The 26,442-nt window shown below is 38.0% G+C and overlaps 1 protein-coding gene across 2 annotated transcripts in view; it reads right to left on the bottom strand.

The window, feature by feature from the left end:
- LOC135072035 (agrin-like) overlaps positions 1-26,442 on the bottom strand; it is a 224,014-nt gene that overhangs the window by 29,289 nt on the left and 168,283 nt on the right. For both annotated transcript variants that reach the window (XM_063965963.1, XM_063965972.1), the window contains exons 2-7: positions 18,679-18,714; positions 8,275-8,484; positions 4,014-4,226; positions 2,092-2,316; positions 683-898; positions 99-320 (exon numbers count right to left, since the gene is read on the bottom strand). In XM_063965963.1, coding sequence (XP_063822033.1) covers positions 99-320; positions 683-898; positions 2,092-2,316; positions 4,014-4,226; positions 8,275-8,484; positions 18,679-18,714 — 1,122 coding nt within the window. The remainder of the gene's footprint in view (positions 1-98; positions 321-682; positions 899-2,091; positions 2,317-4,013; positions 4,227-8,274; positions 8,485-18,678; positions 18,715-26,442) is intronic.

Genomic DNA, 26,442 nt, shown 5'->3' with positions numbered 1-26,442 from the left:
GCAGGAAGGCGCTGGATGTAGGCCGCTCTAACCGCGTGATGTGGAAATCATTGGGGGAGGCCTATAATGATAATGATATTGATATGAAGTATACTCACGGCAGGTTCCATTATAAAGCACACGCAACTCCCCTTCCTTGATTCCTTCTTGACACGCGTGCATTCTCATCTTGCACTCGCTTCCATAAGTGTTGTGATCAGACGCACAGATGGGAGCTAAAGTCGCGTCGCAAACAGGGCACGCGCACTGCGCAGTACCGCCGCGGGAAACGCACGCGCCGCCCCAGGGACACGTTGCGCGAGCGCATGGGTTTTCCGAACCTATGTCAAGGATTAAAGGTTGATTTTTGCATGAAAGCTTATTGCAGATTGAAAGATGGGGAAAGTGACGATTGCGAGTTTAATATCAAGTCGTATATCAAACGCGCCGATGGGAGCTAGTAGTAAATGGTAAACTAACTCGACTGTCAGGGTTAGATTGAATTTATTGATTTTATGACAAGAGAGGCTCTAGAAAGCTAATTTGAAATGCTGTTACCTATTATTGAGAATTATTAAATAAAACACAATAATAGTAGGAGTAATACCCTAAACACAAAACATAAAATACACTAAATCAATATTATCTCGTATTCGAGTTGTAAATAAATATAAAAAAATGCATTTTCATTTAAGTTACTTACCACATGGTCCAATATACGCCACCCTAATATCCTTATTGTCCAAGCACGCTTGTCTATCCAAGAAGCACGCACTGTCATACGTCCGGCCGTCCGAGCCGCAAACGGGCCGGACGATCGGCTCGCAGTCCGGACCGCAGCCGCAGACGGCTACCCCTCGCGCGTCGAGTGTACAGCGCTCCCGGACACCGCATTTTACTGAGTCGCATGGGTGTTGGGCTAGGGGAGAAAAGAAAGGCTTTACTTATTGGAATTTAAAATTTACGGCATACATGACGTAGTGTACCTAAACATTTAAGTGCTCGTGACTGACTTCTGGATAACTCAGTGCTGAATATAAATGAAAGAAAAAAACATCGTTGTGCTCTGCTATTTTTTTTTTCGTTTTGTCTTTTGGTGACTGTTCCTAGAATCGATTCGATTTATTATTTTCAATATTTTTTATTCATGTATAATATAGGTATTATCAATAACATGCGCATAATAAACATTTAATTCCATTTACTTAGCGTTTTAAAAATAACATTATTGTCAATAATATTAAAAGGGCAGTGAGTAATCAGGCAAAAGCTGAAAATAGAATAAATCTTATAATTGAGTAAACCCTCGAAAGCATTAATTAGTTTTCCGCCTCTAATAATTCCTTTTGGGTTACCCAAAATGGACTCTTGTCTTTCTTTAGAACGAAATATTCCGTTAAAACAAATCATTTCGCTTTGAAACAAGGGTTTAATTTTAGATTGCTAAACAAGCCGTCGGCTTCTTTTTCCTTTTCGAGTTTCTTTTTCTTAATTTAGATACCTCTCCCACATACATTATTTGACTTAAAAGCGTATATTTATAACGACTTAACAAACGTGATTTACTTGGCCAAATATAGATACCTACTTACTTTTTAAACAAGATACACGTTACATACCATGTCTTTTTTATTTGAATAAAAAAGATTTGATGCAAAAATTTGCAAAAATACGTCGCCATCGCCATCAATTGTTCGAATTTGAATTCCCTGATTCAGCAATTGAAATCTTTATAGTCGATTCACAATGCGCTGATCCATACCGAACGGCTGGTCGCTGAGGTAAGACAATCCGAATATTACCCACGGGCTACATCAAAAAGAGTAAAAAAGGTGACTTGCTATGTTTAAATCTTCTCTCCTAAATTGAATTTTGGCCTGACCATTGTAAAACGTATTCAATACACGGAAAATCCCTGGAATGGACTTACTTAAAAAGGGTGAAATGCTTAGTTCGCCGTGATTCCCGTCTGGGATCCCTTCGGTTTCACGGTTAAATAACCATAGGGGTAGAACAGCCAGTAAAGTACAGACAGCAACAGCCAAATACTGTGGTATTTTATGTAGCTGTAATAGGTTCTATTTTGCTAACAAAAAATAGTCTGAATATTACCTGAAGCGCATTCGCCCCTGTACGCGATTGTCAGCTGTTGTCGTGTGCGACATGACTCTCTTCGTAGCGAGCATTCGCTAGGGTAATCTTTGTAGTCCGAGCCGCAGACAGCTGATCCAGGTCGTGCGATTAAGTCGCAGGGCGGCCCGCAGCGACAAGTCGGCACGCGCATTTCGTTCAGCTGGCAAATACTGCCATCGGCGCATTCGTGTTCAGAACATGGATCTGTATGAAAAAACATATACACAAAAATTTTTAAAAAATCTTGCAGATTATAAAATGGATAATTTTGGGGTTAGTGTACCATTTATGCTTTCAGTCACTTATGGAATCTCTCAATTTTTTTACCCTCATTTTGAAGCAAGCACACAAACGCACAAATTTAATATCCCGCACTGTCGTAATAATAGGTCTTATTACGTTGTTAAAGCATTATTATTTCAGGCAAGCGCAAGGAAACAAGTTTAACAAGTTTGCTGAAGGAACATGGAACGGCACGATTTATTAAAAGTACAGAAGTGAACTACAAAAGTAAACAGAATCTCACAAAGGATTTCGGAATGTGCGGGCATTCGGTCTTGTACAAATTTAGTTCAGATCGAATGTTCCAGAGAAGTTCGGTGAAAAGGGTTAACAAAATGTTGGTACATAATAGATAAAGTAGAGGAGATTAAATTAGTTTTATGAAAAAGAAAGTAGGAGACCCAATTTGTTTTGTATGAGGGAAATTTTGCGCCTTGTTTAAGTTTGGGTTTCTTTTGATGTACTAGTGTGCTTACATCCAGCGCCTCAATAAAAGGGGACTATTCAAAAGATAGTAAGAAATATTCCCAAATATAAAAATATGTAAGTCGCTTATAACTTTCTTTTGTCGTGCCGCCCTCTAAATATTTTTGCATAGCCCGATCGCCTACTGGCAAAAATAGGATGAAGTCATTCAAGTTGTGCCTAAGGCACATCAAGTTGTATTATGTGGTTGCAATAAGAGCTATTTTTTAACATTATATTGTCGTAAGTTAAGATTATGTAAATGAAAAACAATGAACTCGCCGTTTTTTCAAAGCGATAAAGTAATAAGTCATAATACCGAATGATAGCCGACTTTTAATAAATACGTGCAATAATTCCGGGTCCCAGGTGACAAGTGTCACAGCCACGTGGGGCGTTTGTGTTACAACGGTAGGGTCTTTCAATAAAGGAGCATGATAGAACGTGTGTCACATTTCCATACACATTTCTATCCGGATTCCGGATTTCATTCTCAGTCGTAAGTCATCGCAACCCGGTCCGCGAAATGTTAACCTTTCATACAAATTCACCCTATTATTAAGAAATGGCCCATTCTTAACGAGATTCTTTTATACTTTTAAACATCAACACCAACAATACGGGGTCAACTGGTATAATTAATTTTCCTCATTAAAAACTTCTAAGGGCGGTTGGCGTTGGGTGTCCGCTAGAAAAAATGCTCTTTAATTTGCTTACAATGTAATTTTCGTAAATTGGGGATGTTTCTTTTCAGAAGACTAAAGATTTAATTTTTTACTTCTTATGTAAAAAATAGAGTAAACAATTACATTACTTGGCAACTAAAAAAGTTGCGAACTTTTTAGCCTGTGATCTTTAATAGAATACGTTACTTTTAGGTATTTTAAAACCTGTAGTGAAAATGGGAAATTATTATCGCCGAATATCACCTAAACTTTAATATGAAACAGCTGTTTTATTGCACTTTTGAGCCTATTCTCAACGCTTTCGTACCATAAATTAAAATTTAGTGTTATAGTTATTTAATTTTTAGCGTTAAGAGTCGCATCTCAAACTCGTGGGTTCAATTCCCGCCTTAGGCAGTTCGATTTTTTCAAGTTATTTATAATTTTCAAATGTAGTGTTATGTTAAAATAAATCAAACAAATACTTACCACACTTTCCCTGATACTTGATAGTAATATTGTGCTGATTTTCGCACGCTTGCTTATCCAGGTGGCACGCAGACGGGTACTCCTTGCCATCAGTGCCACACACTGGCTTCCTCCTCTGACAACTCCTGGGACACCGGCACTCTGCTTGACTACTGGTGACTATACACCTCGCACCAGGAGGACACGCCACACCACTGCACGGGTCCCCAGCTTCTGAACAAAGTGGACGAATTATTCATTGAACATTATTTATAAGGGTAAGAGGGTTGAGGTATGTTCTCCAGTGGCCTCTACGTGCGTGGAATTAGATGTGCTTGCATACGTTAGTAAGGAACGAGGAACAGTGCTACACAAAAACTAAAATAGATAAAATGTTCACATAAATACGCTGGACTATTCTGGTGAACCCACTCCAACACAATACCTACATTACTTACTCACTACAAGAGATGTAAAAAATTAAAATACCTATAATTTTATTATTTTTTAATGTTTATAAATTCACATTACTTACAATAGTTTGAGAGAGTAGTAAAAATTTTACTTTCAAATTATGAGAAAAAAACAAATGACAGTCGACACACTCAATTAAAAATAAGTTTCTCGCCGGCCAGGCGCGCGGCCAAGGAGTTTGGTCGTATGCAACCTTCACAATTTTATTTCTTTTTTAGATTAATACTAAACTTATTCTAGAGGCCATCAATAGACATTACTTACTTGTACCTACTGGATCTTATCGATACAATATCAGCAAATTATGTTCCAGTTTTAATAGATTGCAGTACTTATGTATTACGAAAGACTAGCGCCTAGTTTCGTAAAGGCTTTATTTCTATATTAAAATTTAAAATATTTTATAATTTTATCCCTTTAAAACTCGAAGCACATGCGCCGGAATTTTCTGATACGTGTAATTAAAATACCCGAAGCCAAAGTATTTAAGGCATGACGCTTATTTATTTAATTAGAGTTTTCAACTTCTTGTTCATAACTATTTGATGGTACACATTACGGGAGTTCCCAGCTCGATTATATAAATGGTTACTCATTTCCACAACATGCTCCCGTCTTGATAATAATGAACCTCATGACATATTTCGCATTATTCAGCTGTCGAAATAATTACGAGTGTTTTCATATGAGACGGGAAACGTGACATAAATTATATTTGCGATGCGAACTTGGCCGGGAAAGGAAAACGTAAATAAAACTTTTGTGAAATAACATCGGGAACGCTGTGTGCAGCTCCTATGGCACTTTACGATCGTGGCTAGGGTTGTAAGGGGTTGTGAATATTCGATTATAAGAGCTGTTGATAAGCTATGTTATTTATTGGCAAGGCTTTTTTGACTGAGTCATGAATGGAACGTTTCAAATGCCCGTGTGTTTACACTCATTACAAATCGTTAAAATTATGATAAGTCTTAAATCAAGCAGGTATCGTCGTTTAAGCATAGGTAACTTTCGTTAAAAACACGAATCACATAATGTTTTTAACCGACTTCAACAAAAGAAGGAGGTTCTCAATTCGGTTGGTATCTTTTTTTTCTAATTGTCAGTAGTAAAACACGATTCCGTATGCAATGTGAAGTCTATCCGTCAAGACGTACTTAAGTATCGTCTTTTTTGAGGAATCATTAATTATTGAAGCCGTGTGAATGCTCCCTAAAAATAAAATTTTAAAATACGCACGTTTATGAAAATGAGCTGCAACAACCCTGCAACGAGCTATAAACAAACCAGCCCCTTAGAGGCAATGTGAAAAGAATGCTTTGTTACCGATATGAACTGCAATTTTTCTAACTCGACACAGAAACATTTTCTAGTCCGATTGTAGTCGCAAACGCGGCGCGGGCGACATGTGCCGGGTATTTTTATAAGATAGCCGGAGATAAAAGGTTATTCTTGTATTCTAATGCCCCGGATTTATGGGCCTTGTAAGGAATATGAGAGCGTTTTCTGACTATGAATTATGCATGTCCGTCATTTTATAGCCGTCCAAAATGTAAGTCACACGAAATTTAATCAAAGCTTTTGTCTATTCCAATCTCATTTGTTTATACTTAGTCGGGTCTTAAGTTCTGTCACATGTTTATAGTGAAATAATTGATACTATATTTGTTTTGACGGCAATCATTTATATACCAATAGAAAGGTACTAAAACAAAGATTTTATGCTTATAAAACATATTTCAAATTTTCCTCGCAATTATGAATACAAGGGTTCAAACTGCGCGGTCAGCGGTCTCTAGAAACACGAGCGAGTTTCGTATCAATATCGGCGGCTGCTTTAATACAGGATGCCTTGAGGGACTCCAAATCAGTATGAGGCATAGAGCAGGCCTTCTTCTCCAAATGTTGCCATATTTTGTAATCCAACGGATTAGAGTCTGGTCTGGATGATGGCCAGACTTCGTGCCGGCTGTGGTCAATTTTACGCCCTACGAGTGGGTTTTGCGCGCTTTTCGCTCTATGAGCTGGCTCAGAATCCTGCTGGAACTCCCAGTGTCTGTTATTGAGCATGATAAGTGAAAAAGGTTCCGTAAGCTTTGTAAGAACTGAATTTTGATACAGAATGGCATTCGTTTTTATGCCTTTCATGCAAAAAATACCTCAAAAAAGCCCAAATTTAAGACATGTTACCAAACCTTCAGTGACGATAAAAGCTGGCCTAGCTGGACAGCCGAAATTAAGCTGGTGCTTCTTCATTGATGTACGTATCCAACTCACAATTTTGTTTTTTTGTAACTCTCCTCCATGGTAAAAAAAAAAAACATTCGAAAAAATTTTTTCAATTTACTTTTTTCTCGCGTACCGCTTTAGCAAAACGTGGGATTTCTTCAATTTCAGGTCTTTTAAACACGCATCCAAGCGATTTTTGATTTTTATTCAAAAAGTTTGAAGCCTGGAGTCTTCATAAATACCAATGTCACCCTGGTTGTGATTAAACCTACCTCCATGGCAGGCAAAGTCTGCTAACGCATGGGATTTTTATGAGTTCGCGCCTTCGCAGCTTTTAACGCTGCCGGAGTCCTAACCGTGCAAGGACAATTACTTTTGCTTTTTGTCTTCTACACTTAAAACTTCATTATATCGTTTGATGAAACGATAAACGTAAAATTGATGTTTAATTCAATTTTTTCAGCACATCGAAAATCTGCTTTGGCGCGTAACCGCACCAATGCAGCGTGACAACTGCTGTTCGGTCTTCTTTATGCGTCCACTACATATTTAAAAAGAAATAAAATTCAAAACAGTGCACATTTTTAATTTCGTTAAATATTCTAAATTCTAATTTAATAAATATTTTTGAGACCTTCATTCAAAATTCAAAAGTTATGATCATGTGACAGAACTTATGACCAGACTAGGTACATTGGACTTGGAGAGAGTGCATTAGGAGCAAAATAAAGAAACAAAGTTCAACTAGTAAATGAATAAAACCATTCCAATTTTTGTTTTTGTTATTGGTGATCTCCGATTTCTGTGATCTCCGAGGGTATTGGGTATAACTATCTTAGTTGCATATTTTGTTTTAATAATTATAGCCATTAATACCCATGGATGTTTAGTTATGCCAATGCAGACTAGTAAGATAGGTAAAAAAAATCACCGCAAGTAAACCAATTGTAGCAATGTGTGCTCTTACTGTCAACATTATCGTACTTTATATTAGTGCTTCTAGTTTCTCTTTGAGTTGCGACATCGGTAAACAATGCAATAAACACATTCAAAGCCTTAGACCTAACTCTATGCACGAATAACACTGATTGCGTTTAAACGTGGCCTGCGGTGCAATTCACTGATGGTGGTTACGGTGGACAGACAGCTGATGGTATCGCGCTTGTAATCTCGTTAAATTACATGGTAGCTTTATTCAATAAACTTATTCCTTGAACTTTCAGTCTTACTTGTAACTTGCCAGCGCATCTAATAGAGTATTCGGCCAAAGTTGATACAGAAGTAAATTACAAGTAAAATCATCTAATTACATTATCAGCAGCTCAACAAAAAAATACAGACTGGTTTTTAATGTTTAATGCTTAAGGATACATGCATACTGCTGGAAAGCAAGTGCTCTACAATATCTTCTCACTTATTTTCGTCTTGAGGCGTCTTTGTATACGTAGTAATGTTGTAACATTATGTAGGTAGGTACTTGCAATACAATTGAGGGTTTTTTTTTTTAAATCACCCTGCTGTAACAAACATCTGCCCCAACCCAAGCTACAATTGTAGTTTATCTCAAAATGACACTTACCACACTCTCCCTCATGCTTGACTCGTAGATTGAGTCTTCTTTCGCAGGCCTCCTTTCTCAAGTAGCAATGGTTGCGATACGTTCTGCCAGCAGTGGAGCAGACTGGCGAAGGACTGGACGGGCAAGTGGTAGGGCAGGCGCAGTGAGCGCGCCCATCGCCGAGGGAAACGCACTCCGCGCCCCAACGACAGAAGGTCTTTTCGCATGCTTCTGTGGACAATTTGATGATTAACATGGCTCGATTTTGATTAACGCCCGTATGAACATTACTATGAGATCTCACAGTGCTCGTGGATGCACAGGGTGACACACGAACCAATCACAGAGCTCTATTCAACGCTGTTCGTTCGATTTATTGCTTCACTTAAGCAAGCATCGTTTTTGAATACGGGCGTAAGTTTCCTATTATAAAAAAAAACATACGGGTCGAATTGAGAACCTCCTCCTTTTTTGAAGTCGGTTGATAAATAATCTTTGGATATTTAACACTTCGCTACTAATTGAAATGATCGAGTTACGGCTGTCCAATCTTTTGTTCATGTTGTTACATCAATATTACCAAACAATAAACTTCGACAGTTAATAAAATTCTGATGCTTAAATCATTTTTTCCATATACTTTTATACGGTTCAATGCTGCTGAATATTATCCAATAATATTCAATTTCAATAAACCTAGATGATAAATCAGGTCCCATCCCAAAATTTCCACTTTTCATTTAGGCTATAAAAAGTTCAGCACAAAACGAAATCTGAAAAACGGCTCACGTTGAAAAAAGGCAAAAAATCCATTGTACAATTTGCAACAATCTCGCGCATTTTAATGTGAATAGCACTAATAAATCCGCGGCGAGCAAACCGAGCCACGAAGTCTTTGAAGAAGACGTAATTCTTTGGGAACTCGGCGAAGAATGACACAATTTCCAATTTTCCACCTGGCAAGACGAGCCGTGACGAAATTATTAAGTGTGACCGCATGCTAGGAAACGCGGGCTTGACGAGAATTCTGAAAGCAGTTGAAAATAAATCCGTACATATCTTCAATTCGCGGATTTATGTTTTCAAACTCGCACCAGTAAGTAGGTGATATAATTATACAATTGGCTGATATAATTTTCCACAATGGATTTTCACCAAAAAGTAAAAGTCCAAAAAAGTAAGCAAATCTCTAAAGTAAAATAAACACTTACCGTGTTTATTTTACTTTAGAGATTTGCTTACTTTATGCCTTTCAATAAAACAGGAACCTGTAAAAAGATACATACTGACTGTACACTCGGGCCTTTACGTTCCGGTATCTTAAAAATTTAAATTCTTGTGATTCTCAGATTATAATTCTGTGACAAATTGATATCCACGTAAGTACGCCGCTAGCTTGTAGGTACTGTATTCTACAGGAACCAAAATATACACCTATTTAGAAATTACACGGTAAGTAGAATCTCGTTAAATTAGAATAAAATAAGACGCGAACATCCGTTTTGCGAGCGTGTTAGCGCACGCCTCTGGGATTACCGATCTATATCGCTTAGTTAAAATTCCGCTCAGATATTGCCTGGTGCGAAGTCACACAGTGGTTTGCCAAAAGTTAATTTGCCATTTTCTCCACGGCTTTAAAGTTAGCCGTGTCAATTCCCCGCTAACTCATTGGCTCTGACGGAAAATGTGGCCATTCAAACTATGCTGTTTAAACGTGTTTTATTAAAGCACATGAGGTAACAGACTTTATGATTTTCTCTAAGAAGATACCTCTATAATGATACAAATCAATTGCTGTCATTTTATTTCAAAAATATTATTATTTGTTGTTAACGCCAATCGCGCGCCGGCGCAGAAAACCGGTCCCGCAAACTGGACGCCGCGCTGCCCGCCGCCCGCCGACCGACGACGATAACGCCCTCGGCTCCACTCGCCACTCGCCGCAAACCGCCGGGCACGACGCACGTACCCTAGCCTACTCATATCATTTGTAAATTTTACGTCATCAAGTAAATCTTTGTAACCGAAGAAGATTCCCGCCAGTTTTGGACCTTCTCACTGGATTCAATTCACACCGACGTGGACGCGCGACCTTTGGACTCCGGGAAAGTGGCTCGACGGCAACCTACAACGGACGTGAACGGTTCCAGAACTTCCAGCACACGAAGGCGCAGTCATCAAGTGGCAATTCAGGGCAGTGCAAATCCGATTTTCCTTTACTTTCCTTCCCTTTATTGTCCGCTTTGCATACACGGACCTTAATTACGTGTAAAATATTTCTCGAATACCTTCAGTACAAATATTCTTCTCTTTCGCTTTAAATCTTCACTTTCATTAATCATTACATTCATAAATCTGTCTACACGGACTTTAATTACGTGTTTATCAGTTTTTATTCAAATTTGCATACCGTTAAACACTATTTGCCGTGTGGTGACGGCAGAGTAGAATACATTTGTCACCAACCCCTACTCTTCCCGCGGGTGTCGTAAAAGGCGACTTAGGGACAAACATCAATCGTTTAAACTGCGATCTCCAACATCAATCAACATTTAAATACATTCCCTTTATTCATACCTACCTATACGCGGACCTTAATTACGTGTTGGGTTTTTTAAACATTATTTCACATTATTTATTTCTCGCATTCCAGCGCACACGCAGCCAAATCGTGCGTTTGCAACGCTCGTTATACCTACCCACCGGTGCCTGCCTACGTACCTACGCTTGCGCCTAACGGTCGGTCAGCTGATTGCACCGCCAAGCTTGCGCTGTTTCATTGCCTTCTTCACTGCACATTACGCTTTAAGTATTCGTTCCATTGTCATCAATTTATTTTGCACTCATTAATATTATCGAAAACTTTAAACTTAGTTTGTAATTATCATTAAATTTAATTTACATCATGAGTAAGTTAACTGAATTGAAAAGGAAACGTAGTTCCTATAAATCCAAGCTTACGCAATTTAAAACATACTTTTCACGAATTTCTACTTGCGAAAAGCCTAATCCTGTACAAATTAGCGATTTAAACTTAAGATTAGCTAAAATTGAAGAATGGTACAGTGAATATGACGCGTTGCAGATTGAAATCGAAAGTTGTTTGGAAATTTCAGACGTTGACTGCGAAAAGGAGTACAAATATCGCGAGGAGCTTGAAAGCGAGTACTTCGCGGTGGTCGGCAGCGCGCGCGAGTGGGTAAGCAGGTTGACCTCTGCGCAGCACGACGAGGGCGCGTCGGCCTCTTCCGCGGCAGGTACTGTCCTCACAGCAGGTACACCGACTTTAACATTACCTACTATTGCGTTACCTACCTTTTCTGGCCATTTCGAGGAGTGGTTACGATTTCACGATACTTTCAAGTCGCTCATACATTGCAATGATAGTATTCCTAAAATTAACAAGTATCATTACTTACAGTCGTCATTAAAGGACAAAGCTGCGAACGTTATAAGTTCATTGGAATTTTCAGCAAGTAATTATGACATTGCTTGGCAGTTATTATGCGAACGTTATCACAACAATAAAGTTTTAATAAATAACCATATTCAAGCGTTATTTGATATGGAACAAATTACGAAAGAATCTTCAGTCGCTTTAAGAAACTTAATAGATTCTTTAAATAAACATCTCAGGGCACTTGAGGGGTTAAACATTAACACTCATAACTGGGATACTTTATTGATTCATATGGCTTCAAGCAAACTTGATAATTCAACAAATAGAAAATGGAAAGAATACACTAATAACTTTGATAAAATTCCAGATTTAGAGAAGTTCATTAATTTTATTAAAAATCGCGCCAGTTTGCTTGAAACTATCAATTTGAGCCAAGTTAAACGTAGACATAGTGAACCAATCACTTCAAGGTCACGCGCATTTGTTGCTAACACGAACGCACAAACAACAAATTACTCGTGTCCTTTATGTAAACAGAATCACGCTATTTACCAATGCACAAAATTCAAATCTTTATCTGTTCACGCTAAAATCAATAAAGTAAAACAATTAAAACTTTGTCTCAACTGCTTGCGTCACGGGCATGACGTAAGCAAATGTAGGTTCGGTTCATGTAGGATTTGTTCTAAGCGACATAACACGATGTTACATACAGAGGAACAGTCACAGGTTGAGCCTAAGGGTTCCGCACCCTCTAACATTTCGTCCCACAGCGACAAAGGTGTCACGTTAGCTACGCAAGAGGTCATTGAACCCGAGTGCTATGATAATGACTCGAGTTCTGATCATGATTATGACGATACGGCGGAACAAACTGAAGTTGTATTGTCTTCCACTCACAACTGCTGTGTCCTGTTGTCTACAGTCCTCGTTGACGTGGTTGACGGCAATGGCATCCGTCACACTGTCCGTGCTTTACTGGATAACGGTAGCACGTCCAATTTTATAACTAAGAAGTTACTTAATAAATTAAATATTCCCCATTATTCAACTTCGACAGCCGTTGAAGGATTAAGTCGCGACTCAATTCGCATTCACTCCCGTTCCAATGTAACATTGTTTTCACGAACTGAAAAATATAGTACAAAAATTAATTGTTTCGTTATTCCTCGCATTACTCAGATGTTGCCCACAACTTACTTTGAAATTCAATCTTTAAATATTCCTAAAAATATTAAATTAGCTGATCCAACCTTTAACACACCTTCTGACATTGATATGTTACTTAGCGCTGATGTTTTTTGGAACGTATTATGTAACGAACGTATTTCTTTAGGAAAAAATAAACCGATTCTCAACAACACTAAGCTTGGTTGGCTGGTGTCAGGTGCGATGCAGTCGCAACAGTTGAATAATAATATTCAATCTACGCACTCGCACATGTCTACAGTCCATTGCCATTTCATAAACGAGGTTGAGCTACAACATAAATTAGATAGGTTTTTTGAATTAGAATCAGTTCCATCACCCCGTAAAACTACTAATCAAGAAAATCATTGCGAGATTCATTTCAATCAAACAACAACTCGACAAACTGACGGTCGATTTGTTGTAGAAGTTCCAATGCAACATTCACCTGAATTGTTAGGTGAATCATATGAACAAGCTTTCAATAGATTTCAGTCTTTAGAACGAAAACTAGCTCGTTATCCATTACTTAAACAAAAGTATTCTGATTTTATTCAGGAATATATTGACTTAGGTCACATGTCATTAAATACAGATAGCAAAAATGATAAATATACATACGTACTTCCTCATCACGGCATATTAAAGGAATCTAGCCTCACAACGAAATTGAGGGTTGTTTTTGACGCATCCGCCAAGACAACATCGGGTTTATCATTTAACAATCTTCAATATATAGGGCCGACCGTACAAGACGATCTCATTAGCATTTTAATCCGTTTCAGACAGCACAAATACGTAGTCACATCCGATTGTGAGAAAATGTACCGATGTGTACTTGTCGCAGAACATCAAAGATGTTTGCAACAGATTCTTTGGCGTTTTGACCCCAAAGAAGAACTAAAAATGTACAAATTAAACACCGTAACGTACGGCACAGCCTCCGCTCCGTATTTGGCTACTCGCTGTCTTGTACAGTTAGGGAAAGAATGTACTGATCCTTTAGTCCGTGAAACTATAATACACGACTGCTACGTAGACGACTACATAAGCGGTCATGATTCAAAGTCGACAATTATACACATAATACAAGGTGTTATTTCTCAGCTCAAGAAAGGTCAATTTCATTTACGAAAGTGGCGTTCTAATTGCCCTGAAATATTAAATAGCATTCAAGAAGAGGATAATCACGATGGTTTGCTTAAGATAGTAAATGATGATGATGCAAAGACTTTAGGCTTGAGGTGGTCTGCTAAATCAGACACGCTTCTATTTTCTGTTAACGTTGAGTCACCATCAAATAAATTGAGCAAGCGATCAATTCTATCCACAATAGGACAGGTGTTCGATCCTTTAGGACTTATAAACCCATGTATACTGCAGGGAAAGATAATTCTGCAAAAACTCTGGGCCTCTAAAATTTCATGGGATGACCCCTTACCTTCTGAAATCGAAGAGGAATGGTTAACATTCTTGAGGACCCTTCCACAATTAAATAAAATCATTATTCCACGACGCACATTGTGCAATTCACCTATACTTATAGAAATACATTCCTTCAGCGATGCATCTTTACACGCTTACAGCGCTTGCGTATACTTACGGTCTATATCAGCAGACGGTACCATCACTGTCTAATTAGTCATGGCTAAGAGCAAAGTAGCACCTTTAAAGGGCATGACGATACCACGATTAGAACTTTGCGGTGCACTGTTAGCAGTCAGACTAACTTAAAAGGTTCGAACAGCTTTAAGGTTAAAGGTCAAGCGTTGTGTTCTATGGAGTGATTCCACAATTTTATTGGGTTGGATTCGGACTCCCAAATCCTCTCTTAAAACGTTTGTACTGAATAGAATAAACGAAATCACTGAAAATAGCGATTCCCACGCCTGGAGGTACGTGCCAACCAATTTAAACCCGGCCGACATAGGATCTAGGGGATGTAATGCAAATCAATTGAGTGGTTCTCAGATATGGTTTAATGGCCCGTCATTTTTAATACAGTCGGAATCTCAATGGCCTACTCAACCCAACTACATGCCCAGCTCTTTGCCAGAGATCAAGGTCGAATGCAAAGTTGCCACTGAACAAAATAACTACACTCAAAATTACTCAAATTTTGCTAAATTGAATCGAATCACTGCATACTTATTACGATTCATAAATAATTGCCGAAACCCAAGAAATAGATTCACTGGTCATTTAACAATAAACGAATTAAACTCACCACGTTACTAGGTTGTTATTTAGACATTATCACAAAATACTTATGCACGCGGGTGCCCTCTCAGACGCATAACATTTTTCATCATAATTTAGTTTGGCATAACAGTATGTGCATAAAGTTTTTTCGCATAAACTTTGATATGCATAGTTTTCTAACTGCATAATGGTTTCTTAGGCATAATAATAACTTTCTCTAATTTTCAATACCATAATTTAAATAATCATAAATGTAAAGAACATAATTTTTATATTCCTAAAGTTTGTTTTGAATAAAATACAATAAACATAATTTAATTATGTATAACATTTAAAGTCTTAAATATTGTCTATAAGAACAACCAATATTGAAGAGTAAATAATTATGTATTTGTGATGTTGCGAACGATCCTCCTTCCACTTTTAATACTCTTTCGGCCTATAGATTTGTAAGAACTAAATTCTCAGTGTCATTGTCATTTTTGTTCTTAATTTTTGACCTGTCTCTTAGAAAACTTAAGCTCGTGAAAATACATTCTGTTTGATCTCGAATCCCTCTTATCTATTATTATAACGCACATATTATACAGTCCACATTTCTTTTACAACATTAAGCTTGCCTGGTCTGAAATTATGTTGATCCCGACTGGCCGTGGTCTCTTCCACGTGGTACTAGTCTGCCCTATACTAGAGTGTAATTTAAAAGCCGGAGGCGCGGAGGGAGTGCGGTCCTCGCTCGCTGTAACATATATCCGGCAGCCGTGCGAGCTGGAGCGGCTGAGGCTGGTCGCCGAAGGCGACCAGCAAGCCGAAGCTGCGGAAGCGAGCATGGCATGCCGGGTATATGTTACGCCAGAGCGGAAGGACCGTACTTCCCGCAGCGCCGGAGATAAGGCAATCCTAATGCTTGCTTGCTTGCTTGCATCCTTGCATGCATGCATGCTTCCTTGCTGCTTGCTTGCATGCTTGCTTGCTGCTTGCTTGCATGCTTGCGTGCTTGCTGCTTGATTGCATGCTTGCTGCTTGCTTGCATGCTTGCTTGCTGCTTGCCTGCTGCTTGCTTGCAGGCTTGCTTGTTTGCATCCTTGCTTGCATGCCTGCTTACATGCTTCCTTGCAGCTTGCTTGCATGCTTGCTGTTTGATTGCATGCTTGCTGCTTGCTTGCATGCTTGTTTGCATGCTTGCTTGTCTATTTATATTTGTTAACTTATATTTTATATGCATAACATTTTTATACTTCATATTTGTTAAAATTATGGTATTTTGTATATTATGAATGGTAATATTTATGGCATTGGTTTAGATGCCAATAAATGTTATGCCTAGAAATCGTTATTAAAAAAACAAGAATACAGAAAAAATATATACTAAAATATTATTATAATAAAAGTAGTTATGGAAAAAAAATATATGCCTTATGATTTATTCTGTATGAACGTTATGCGAAATGATGAGTATGCCAAAAAACTTTATGCACTCTTAAATTATGACAATATTTTTTATGCAACCGAATATGGACCCTATGCACGCAGGTCCTCAGTTGATGTTATCTATTTTAAGACATAAATTTTGGATAATAGGAGGTCGCAATTTGTCAAGAAAAATTACGCATGAGTGTCACGCCTGCTGTAGATTTGCTGGAAAGTCCATACAGCCTATAATGGCTGACTTGCCTAGAGAACGACTTCATAGTCAATTTCCATTCTCCAATGTAGCAGTAGATTATGCTGGCCCTATTATGCTAGCGGACAGAAAAGGTAGAGGATGCAAATTGATCAAATCATACATTTGTGTATTTGTTTGCCTAGCTGTGAGAGCAGTACACCTGGAATTGGTAACCGAGTTAAGTACTGAAGCATTTTTGGCTGCTTTAAATCGATTTGTAGCTCGCAGAGGTAAGCCTGACTTAATTCATTCCGATAATGGTACCAATTTTGTAGGAGCCGCTAATGAAATTTCAAAATTTTTAAAGTCAAATTGTGATGACATTAGTTCGAAATCAGCGGAGCAGTCAATTCAATTTGGATTCTCTCCTGCTTATAGTCCTCACTTCAACGGCTTAGCCGAATCTTCAGTAAAGGCAATTAAGCACCATTTAAAAAGAGTTCTCTCACTTGCAAATTTAACGTATGAGGAGATGTATACGGTACTTGTAGGTATCGAAGGAATATTAAATTCTCGTCCATTGACCCCCCTCTCCTCAGATCCCAACGACTTTATTCCATTAACCCCATCACACTTCCTTATCGGACGCACACTCACGATGTTGCCTTCTCCACAGATGGATCTGGAAGAAACGACCAGAATATGCGCCCTGCCTCGATATCGGAGAGCTCAGATCCTGACTCAGCACTTCTGGAATAGATACTACATGGAATATATTTCAGATTTACAAAAGAGGCTGAAATGGAAGCGCAGCAATGGAGGAGAATTGCGCACTGGAGACCTGGTGGTGGTAAAGGACGACCGGCTACCACCTAACCGCTGGCTGCTCGGACGTGTCACCCGCCTCTACCCTGGCTGCGATGGCATCGCACGCGTAGCAGACGTCACCACCGCAACTGAGTGCTGAGAAGAGCATACAATAGATTATGCTTGCTGCCAACCGAGGATATTTTGGAACTAGACGTTCCAACCCGGGGAACTTGTTAACGCCAATCGCGCGCCGGCGCAGAAAACCGGTCCCGCAAACTGGACGCCGCGCTGCCCGCCGCCCGCCGACCGACGACGATAACGCCCTCGGCTCCACTCGCCACTCGCCGCAAACCGCCGGGCAAGACGCACGTACTTACATAGCCTACTATTTGTAAATTTTACGTTACGAAGTAAATCGTTATAAACTTCAAGAAGTCTTGCTCATTTCACGACCCTGGAACCGGGTTAGCCGAAGAAGATTCCCGCCATTTGTTGTTTTGGTACCAGTAACTGAATTCCTTTCACACCAAAAATTCACAATGAAAAAACGTTGCCAATGCGAATTGATTTCATTCCGGCAAAGGTATAAACGTGAAAGGTGTCGATTTATTTGTTATATCGAATTTATCGTTCAGAAAGAGGTCAAAATATATCGAGATTCAACCGCGAACTCATTTCCTTGATTTTTATATAAAGGCCGCAGACGAATCCGCTTAAGGAAAGAAAGCACCCGGAAATAACAATTTCGTAAGAAACAAACAAAATGTTACGCGAATCTGTAGCAGAGGCCCGGAGATAAATGGAGACAAGAGGGGAGATAGAAATGATGCCGAATGCCTTGTGAATGAAAGAAAATTAGAAAATTCATCGCGTCCCGTCTTTATGCCCTACTTCTGTTAAAGTATTCGTATCAGCTTAAAAACAGTTGATAATGATAACGCAAGACTTAGGCGTTAGCGTTAGGTTTAAAGAAAGTAAGTAAATTTGGTTCTTTAAATTTAAAATCATCGAAAAGGTCGCCAGAGACTCTTCATTCGATTTCAAGTTAACCCATTTAAAACGAGAAAATCGTGAACAGAAACTTTTTAGGACTTTTCATAGCGTGAAGTTCAGAGCTTAGTGAGCAAATCGTTGATTAAGTATGATTATAATTACTGTCACACAAGCTATAAAAGTCTAAAAATATTGTATTTTCAGGATAGATTGTAAAATAACATACCTTCAGGAGCGGGAGGTCTTGGCTGATAATGTAAATCTGAAACAAAAAATAATTCAATCAGTCTATGCTAGAACTGGAAAAACTTGTATAAAAGTTCACATAAATCAACATGACATCGGTAAAGTTTATTGTTCTTTCGCCAATATATCAAATTAATTCGGAACATTAACCGTTTGTTTGTTGTTAAATCTTTTATTGGGCCATTTACCGATTGCAGAAACCGCAGTAATGTAATTGCTGCAAACCGCGCACCACTGTAGTGGTCGCGCCACCACCGTTCCACACTGATTCAGTTTTACAAATTAAATATTACCGTCCACAGACGAAAACAATCTGAATAACTTGAACAAAATGATGGCATTTACAATAATTTTAAATAAATATTTGGAAATGTTGAACGATTTGCATCATTAAATTCAGGTAACTTCAATATTTTAGTATTTACTAATAACCTGTAAAAAGACCAATCGAATGTAGACTCTACCATCAAAAAACTTAAGTTTAATAACGCGTGGCACTAAATTTTGTTGTGCTATGATAATTCAATGAACATGAGAATTTAATGAAGTTGGAAGATGCGTTGAGTGCTCGGCAGGCACTTGAAACTTACTGAAAATCTAAATAGGTAGAGACAACTTCAGAGTATACTTTTTGTTGCAAGATCGCTCTATTTACAACCATTTTAGATGTCACAGTGTTTAGTTGATGTAGGTATTGTGCTGTCAGTACAGTGTCAGTATTAGGTTTGTTGGATTTTCGTACACTTAAATTGTACGAAAACCTATAAGGGCCTGGCTAATTGCGGCCCTGTAAATACTGATACTTGCAATAAAAGCTACTAAAGTTACATTATTAAATTGATTTAAAAAATGAACTTAGAAATAACGAATATTTTAAAGTAATTAGAAAGATTATTTATTTTGAAGCCAGAAGGTAAATTAAGTAGAACAACAAGTTTTTATTCTAATTAAATCGCCGTCAACGCGCGCACGCACTTTTACAATATTTTTAAACTGTCATATTGCACCACACTCTATTTCACGGCCGGGTAAAGCAGCCCTATTTCATAAATATAGTACAGATAAATACCTTTATTAATTCACAAATATTACTACACTCGTAGACTACGAAGTTCGAATAGCGTAAAAAATAAAATTATGCATTTCTTTCAGATACAAGTAAGGATTCATTTCGCGTATTCATTCACTGGAACCAGATTATTTAAATGCTTTTGAACCGAGAAACTCCTACTTACTGCGACGCTATTATAATTTTAGTCGTGAATATTAAATGGAAGGTTTCATTAAAAGTTATTTTAATCGGATTTTCCCTTGCCGCATCGTAATTAGTTTACCTAGCATTCTTCTTGCCAGCTATTAAGGCGTGAACAAAGAGCATTAATTCAAATTTAATTTACCGAAAGTATTCAATTTTTAACAAGCCACAAAAGGTTAGAGGTAGAAAGTTTTTTTTATCTATTTAATGAAAAGTTTTGTTGATCTTTTTTATTTTATTTAGACAGCAGGCAATCAAGTTTACGCAACACCTGGAATTTTGCATCTTTTCAGTTACTTAACTTGTAATGTTCTTAAATTATTTTTTACAGAATAAAAAGAGAAAACTCACAAAATATTCCGTAGGTAAGCATGGTTAGAGATTCTTATCGATTGTTAATCAAATCAAACCCACAGATAAGAAAACGTTATTTCCTTTTACTTTCCCAGTTAATTCGCCTAAATAAGTTTCGAAGCGCAAAAGCCAATTTCCTAATAGAAATTGGGGCGATTTTCAAAAGACAAGGTATTCGAGGGACTGGGACCCCTTGCCGGTCGGATTAATTTTACCTTAGGACCTAACGTTAGCAATGACACAAAGAGGTCGCGGCTAATGGTTTTGCAGTCCGGATAAATACAAAATACCGCAAGATGGTGAGCAAAATGCGCTACAGAATGGAAACAAGCCAAGCAAAATATCTTCTTCTTCTTTTTACTTGAAGAAGTGGGATATTATGCTTCACAAACTAGATTGTAAAAGCTAGCCATAATCTTTTTGGCCAGATAAGAATGAGTAGATAGACTAGTCTAAGGTGGTTCAGACTGATGCTCTTTTTTTCACAGGTCACTAAAATATGTAGTAAAATTAGTACCGCTATAGACGCAAAATCGGCACACATTTGAGCAGTTACATCCTAAATCGATAAGACGCCACATTATACGAAAGGGCCTTAATAAAAGCGACCCGCCGAAGGAGGTCGGGTCATTCAAAGATTGAATTGGCTGCATTCCTTGAGATATGTCGCGGGTGTAGGCCGGGGTGTGTTGGGGCGGCCCGCCATATTGTTTTATTGCAAATTGGTTGGACGTAGACCGCGCCTGTCCTTTACATATACGAGGCCATTAAACTACAGCCGGTGGCCAGTCACGTGTTAAACGAATCCGATCGCTGCATACAATGTTAGACGGAGCACCGACTTCACTGACACGAAACCAAGTTTCACAGATAGGTCCTATGCAAATGCCATCCTATCCGAACACCAAAAAGTCCAGCTAAACCGATCGTTCTCTTTTACACTTTTTCCAGTTGAAACCTCGCGTTTGTATATTTTACTGAAGTGAAAATAAGCGTCAGTTTCATAATCTCAAATGCAAATTGAAATGAACGTTTTGTCGTTTATTTTTCAGATGAAAAATGTCTCAACTACTTTAAAGGTGCAACGATGAGCGCAACTTCATTTTATAGTCGTGTCTTTTGCATTTATAGAATGCTTAAAATATACGAGTATTAAGGATTAATGTTGCAATATTTATTTCCGAGACAAAAATGAAGGAAATTGTGCCAATGATATTTTCCCCCATGTAGAAATGACGACAATAATTTGCTGTTCGTAGATGTGAACACTCACGTCCTTTAAAAAGAACATTACATTCAAACTATTCAAATCAACAACAATGGCCTATATAAAGGCACTTTACATCGCTCATTACTCGGCGTGAACTCACAAATCAAATTCAAAAACCATCACTAAATATGCAAATCAAAATGGCATAATTCATGCCGTTACGTAACCAAAACAATTTCTGTTCCATTACAAAATATCGTTTATTCAGCAAAATGGAAATGAGATAGATAGAATCAATTCAATATCATTACCAAGTTATCAGATGTCAACGATGGTATTTGTTAAATTTTATGAATCACGCAGTTGGCTGTGTTGTTCTGGATATAGTAAAATTGTGTATGAAGCTATAATTTATACGACGATAATGATTTTGAGTAACGGTTGAATAGCACGAAGGTTTTTACCCTAATAAGTAGCACCATACTATTAACAAAAAGGGAAATTAACCGACTGCAAAAAAGAGAAGGTTCTGTTTTCGTGAGTCTGTATCTTTTTCTAGTGATACCAATATTTTTGAAGATGTTGTCAACCCTTAAATTCAAAGGGAGCTAGTTACTATGATAGGCTGAACAAAGTATAAATTTTTAGAACTTGGCACCAGACTTCAAACAGATCATCAAGTAGCTTACAAAATAATTATTCATCAATTAAAACATTTTTTTTGTCTTTTGATATTAGGTGGCTTCGCTCTTTTTTGTTTCAGGTTCTCGTACCTTGCTTGTTTCACTGAAGTTTTATTGTTTCTTCACTCGTTATGTTACACAATACATACCACGTGAAAACAGTAGTATTCCATTAATAGCCGTATAGGACCCGACCATTTCTGGCATTCCGATGAAAATGTCACAGTTGCTATTATTATAGCTTATTACGAATGCAGAAGGACTTACTGGCTTCAAAGCGTCTACCAAAAGGATGGTAATAGCACAAAATGGCCGTACCTCATAAATATTGTTTCTTTTAACAAACAACGGAAAATATACTCATCGTCTGTCTATTTTTCCAACCCTGATACCGACAATACGGATCAAAGCATAAAATCTATACTAATATTGTAAAGCTTGAAGAGTTTTTGTTTGTTCACTTTGACGCGCTTATCTCAGGAACTACTGCTCCGATTTAAAATTATTTTAGTGTTGGATAGCCCATTCATCGAGGAAGGTTTTAGGATATATAACATTACCCTACAGCCAATAGGGGCGGAGCAGTAAAGAAAAATGTTGCAAAAACGGGAAATATATCAAACCATTTTCACGCGTACGGAGTCGCGGGCACAGCTAGTGGATAATAAACGTGCTGAACCCTAAAATGTTCACAAAAGGTATTGAATTAGTTTCCAAAGGAAACCCTTGAACATTTTGCTCGGCGTGAATAGTGTTTGTTTAGGAACAAAACGTTTTTTACTCTCTTTTGTTTACCTTTCGGGTTAAAAAGCACAAAAGTGCTTAGCATTTCCTTTATAATTTTTACTCCACATAAAACGAATGTATCTACATGTTTTATATCATTATACAGGGTGTCATTTTTATACTTAAACAAAAAGAGCTCTACTATTCAAATACACAACTTTAACCTAAAAATAATTTAGGTCGCCATATAAAGTGTCATTTAGCAGTCCATAATTTGCTATGGGAAAATGTTTTTTTTTTTTTTGAGTTTGATGTCCTGTAGATAGTACAAAATTTGAGTAGTGTAATCTTTTTTTTTTTATTTTTTTTATGCTTAACAAGGCAGGTATTTGACCACAATCGCACCTGATGTTAAGTTCAACCGTGTATGATCAAATATAAAAGGTTTTTTTGAGTTTTTGATGAATTTTACACCCTATAATTTAAGTCAACATAGTTCTGCTTATATCAGATTACGCTGAACGCCTTTAATGATTGGTATTTTTCAATGCCAAAATGGGATTAGCATGAAATATGTGAGTCCTGAAATCGTGCTACGTTTACAAAGGCACAGACAAACAATTTATAACTGATAGTGATCGGAGGCATAGATCTACAGTCCGCGCCAATAGAAATAGACAATTTGTACAAAAAATAAAGCAGAATAAATTGACACCGATCTATCCATGTATCTAATGATTTGAGTAAATAAATATACCTCTATTTTTGATTGCAAAGTAACGTTAAAAGAGACGAGTTTTTTTTAAATCGAATTTAATTTTATTTCGCAAAATACCAATGGCCGTAACACTCCCCCTATGTCATGGCCTCATACTGAGCAAAGACCATTTAGGTGCAGTTCCTAATTTAATTAAATATTTTTTTTATGTTTTTGGTAGGTGCTAAACATTTGTTCTTTCTTTCTTGAAAATTGCTAGTTTCTGACGGCGCAGACTGTAGCGAGGTGTTGGATACGGTGCTCGCTTGGCGCAATGGGTAAGTGCGTGATTGCGCCTGACACCCGTAATATCCGGGCAGCGCGATGGTATCAATTTCAATTTGTTGGACAAAACATTAATAATTATGTACTTATTTTAAAAAATGGTAAAGGTGATTGTTTAAGATCCAGAGAAAGACATGGGATCATTATTTTTTTAAATAAAAATTGCGTAACAAATTATTTCTGTGATAGGCCGAAATTCACGCAAGCGAAGTCGCTGGAAATATGTAGACGTACAATATTTACAAAATTGCTAGTTTTTAATAGCGCAGACTCGAGGTGTTGGATACGGTGCCCGCTTGGCGCTGTGGGTAAGTGCGTGATTGCGCCTGACACCCGTAATATCCGGGCAGCGCGATGGTATCAATTTCAATTTGTTGCGGCGCTATAACTGCCGCCTCTGCTCGATTCGTATGAATCGATTCCACTCCAGTTTCCTGTTGCTCGCCGGACTTAATCTCGGATCGGCCGATTGAAACGCTCGCAGCGAATCAGCGGTGTTTACGCGATATCTATTTAATTTCGTGCTCACTGGATTACGATAAATGTGGGGTATTAAACTACTTATCGTATTCCGTACATACATAGTGTAGGTGCAATAGTGAATGTTATTACATGGCGCTTGTATTTCATTTAAATACAATAGCCAAATTCTTATTACAGACACGTACTCTCATAGTCTAGTCATGGCAAGTATCGTAATTTGAAAGAAAAATCAAAAAAGTGTTACCCCAGAAATTGTGGTTAGGCTTTAGGATGTTGATTTGAAACGAGTTTGCAACGAAATTCAAAACAAACAACCTGAAATTGATTTCTTTTCTGAACCTGAAAAACGAGCAATTTTTATGTCCGCCCTAAATATTCCGAACTAGTTAAACAACTTTCCATCTATGCCGTTGTGATTACGCAATAACAAAGTTTCGCGTCAGCTTGCGGTATTATAAAAAAGTTACGGTCCCTATTCTGGTAACGTTCTAGAATTACCGCTCATGCACTCGCGTTGGCAAATGTTACAAGTTACAAATTCCGATCTGTGCATTCCGCGAGAATTTTGCGACCAAACGGCGTGAAAATTAATCGATCGATTAGCCATTCGCGCCCCGCTTCGTAGCTGGAGTTGAACGTGCCTCGAACGGTCCCAGGCCGCCACTGGATATTAATTCTCTCGTTGGAAAAATAGAGCCCCAACTTTTCGGCGATCTATCGTTCCGACTCCTAACTCTTGTAGCGAAACGCGGAATTTGAGTTGCGGCTTTTTTGGAAGTAACTTTTACTGATGGTTATTGGAGTGGAGTATCCTTCAATATTTTTATAGTGCTCTTTTGGCCCTGATTAACTACAACAATTCTGTTGAAAAAGTGTATAAATACCTTTAATAAATACAATATGAACAGTCGAGACCGAACTGAGCGCTCTGCTTTATGATTTTCACAGTCCTAAGCACACAAAAGTTTGGTTCTTTTCACAGGGGAAATTCATTTCTACCTTTTCAGTGATGAAAGTGAAATATAACTTTTAAAAATTTACTTGACTTAAGGCTCCGTATTTAAAAGTAATAATTTAGTTCTTTTCTGAATCTAGACTTCGCCGTATTGCCATTATTAACTAGGTACCTAGTGTAATAACCATGCCTGTTTGTGAACAGTAGCGCAGGACTATTATTATCAAAATGAAAGTGAAAAAATACTATACTGAACTCACTATTTTGATATTTTTCCTACATGTGTGTGGTGACCGAACCCGTGGCCTCTGACAAATTAATCGAAATACAAGACACTGTTAGTGTAGAATAATTTATGAAGCCCAGGCGGCATTTAAATCAAGGGATATAATATCATACTATCACAAAATAATTAGAGCATTGGTAATCACCTCTATGAACTTTGACAGAATGTCCAGTAGGCCTAGGATGCGCGCCGCGATAAGCGTTTATCACGCCATTATATCGATTTTTTTATCGATTATCGATACATTTTGACGTCTAAAATCGTCGATAAGAATTTATCACGGCGCGCATCTTAGCCCGGCTGGTGTACTCTTTACACCTTTGTTCATGTGCTCTTTTTACATGAATCTACTTTTATCATCATCATCATCATATCAGCCACAGAAGGTCCACTGCTGAACATAGGTCTCCCCCAATGGCTTCCACATCGCACAGTTGGTAGCGGCCTGCATCCACCGCCTTCCTGCTATCTTTATCAGGTCATCGGTCCATCTTGTGAGTGGTCGTCTCACGCTGCGTTTTCCGGCACGTGGCCTCCACTCCAGAACTACTTGAATCTGCTCTAACTTTCTGTATTGTAGTAATATGCTCCGTAGTTAGTTAGATACAATGGCAACAGTTTCCAATATTGCCCCGTTTATTGTTTTGGGTCCAGCCACCGCGCTATAATATTAGTTTTCCTTGAAAACTTTTCATTTTGCAATGCAGATAGCTTTCCCGAACTAGTCGGTAAAAGCATTACGTTATTTGC

This window comes from Ostrinia nubilalis, chromosome 1, assembly GCF_963855985.1.
Source record: "Ostrinia nubilalis chromosome 1, ilOstNubi1.1, whole genome shotgun sequence".
Taxonomy (NCBI): domain Eukaryota; kingdom Metazoa; phylum Arthropoda; class Insecta; order Lepidoptera; family Crambidae; genus Ostrinia; species Ostrinia nubilalis.
This window is presented reverse-complemented; position numbering and strand designations above follow the sequence as displayed.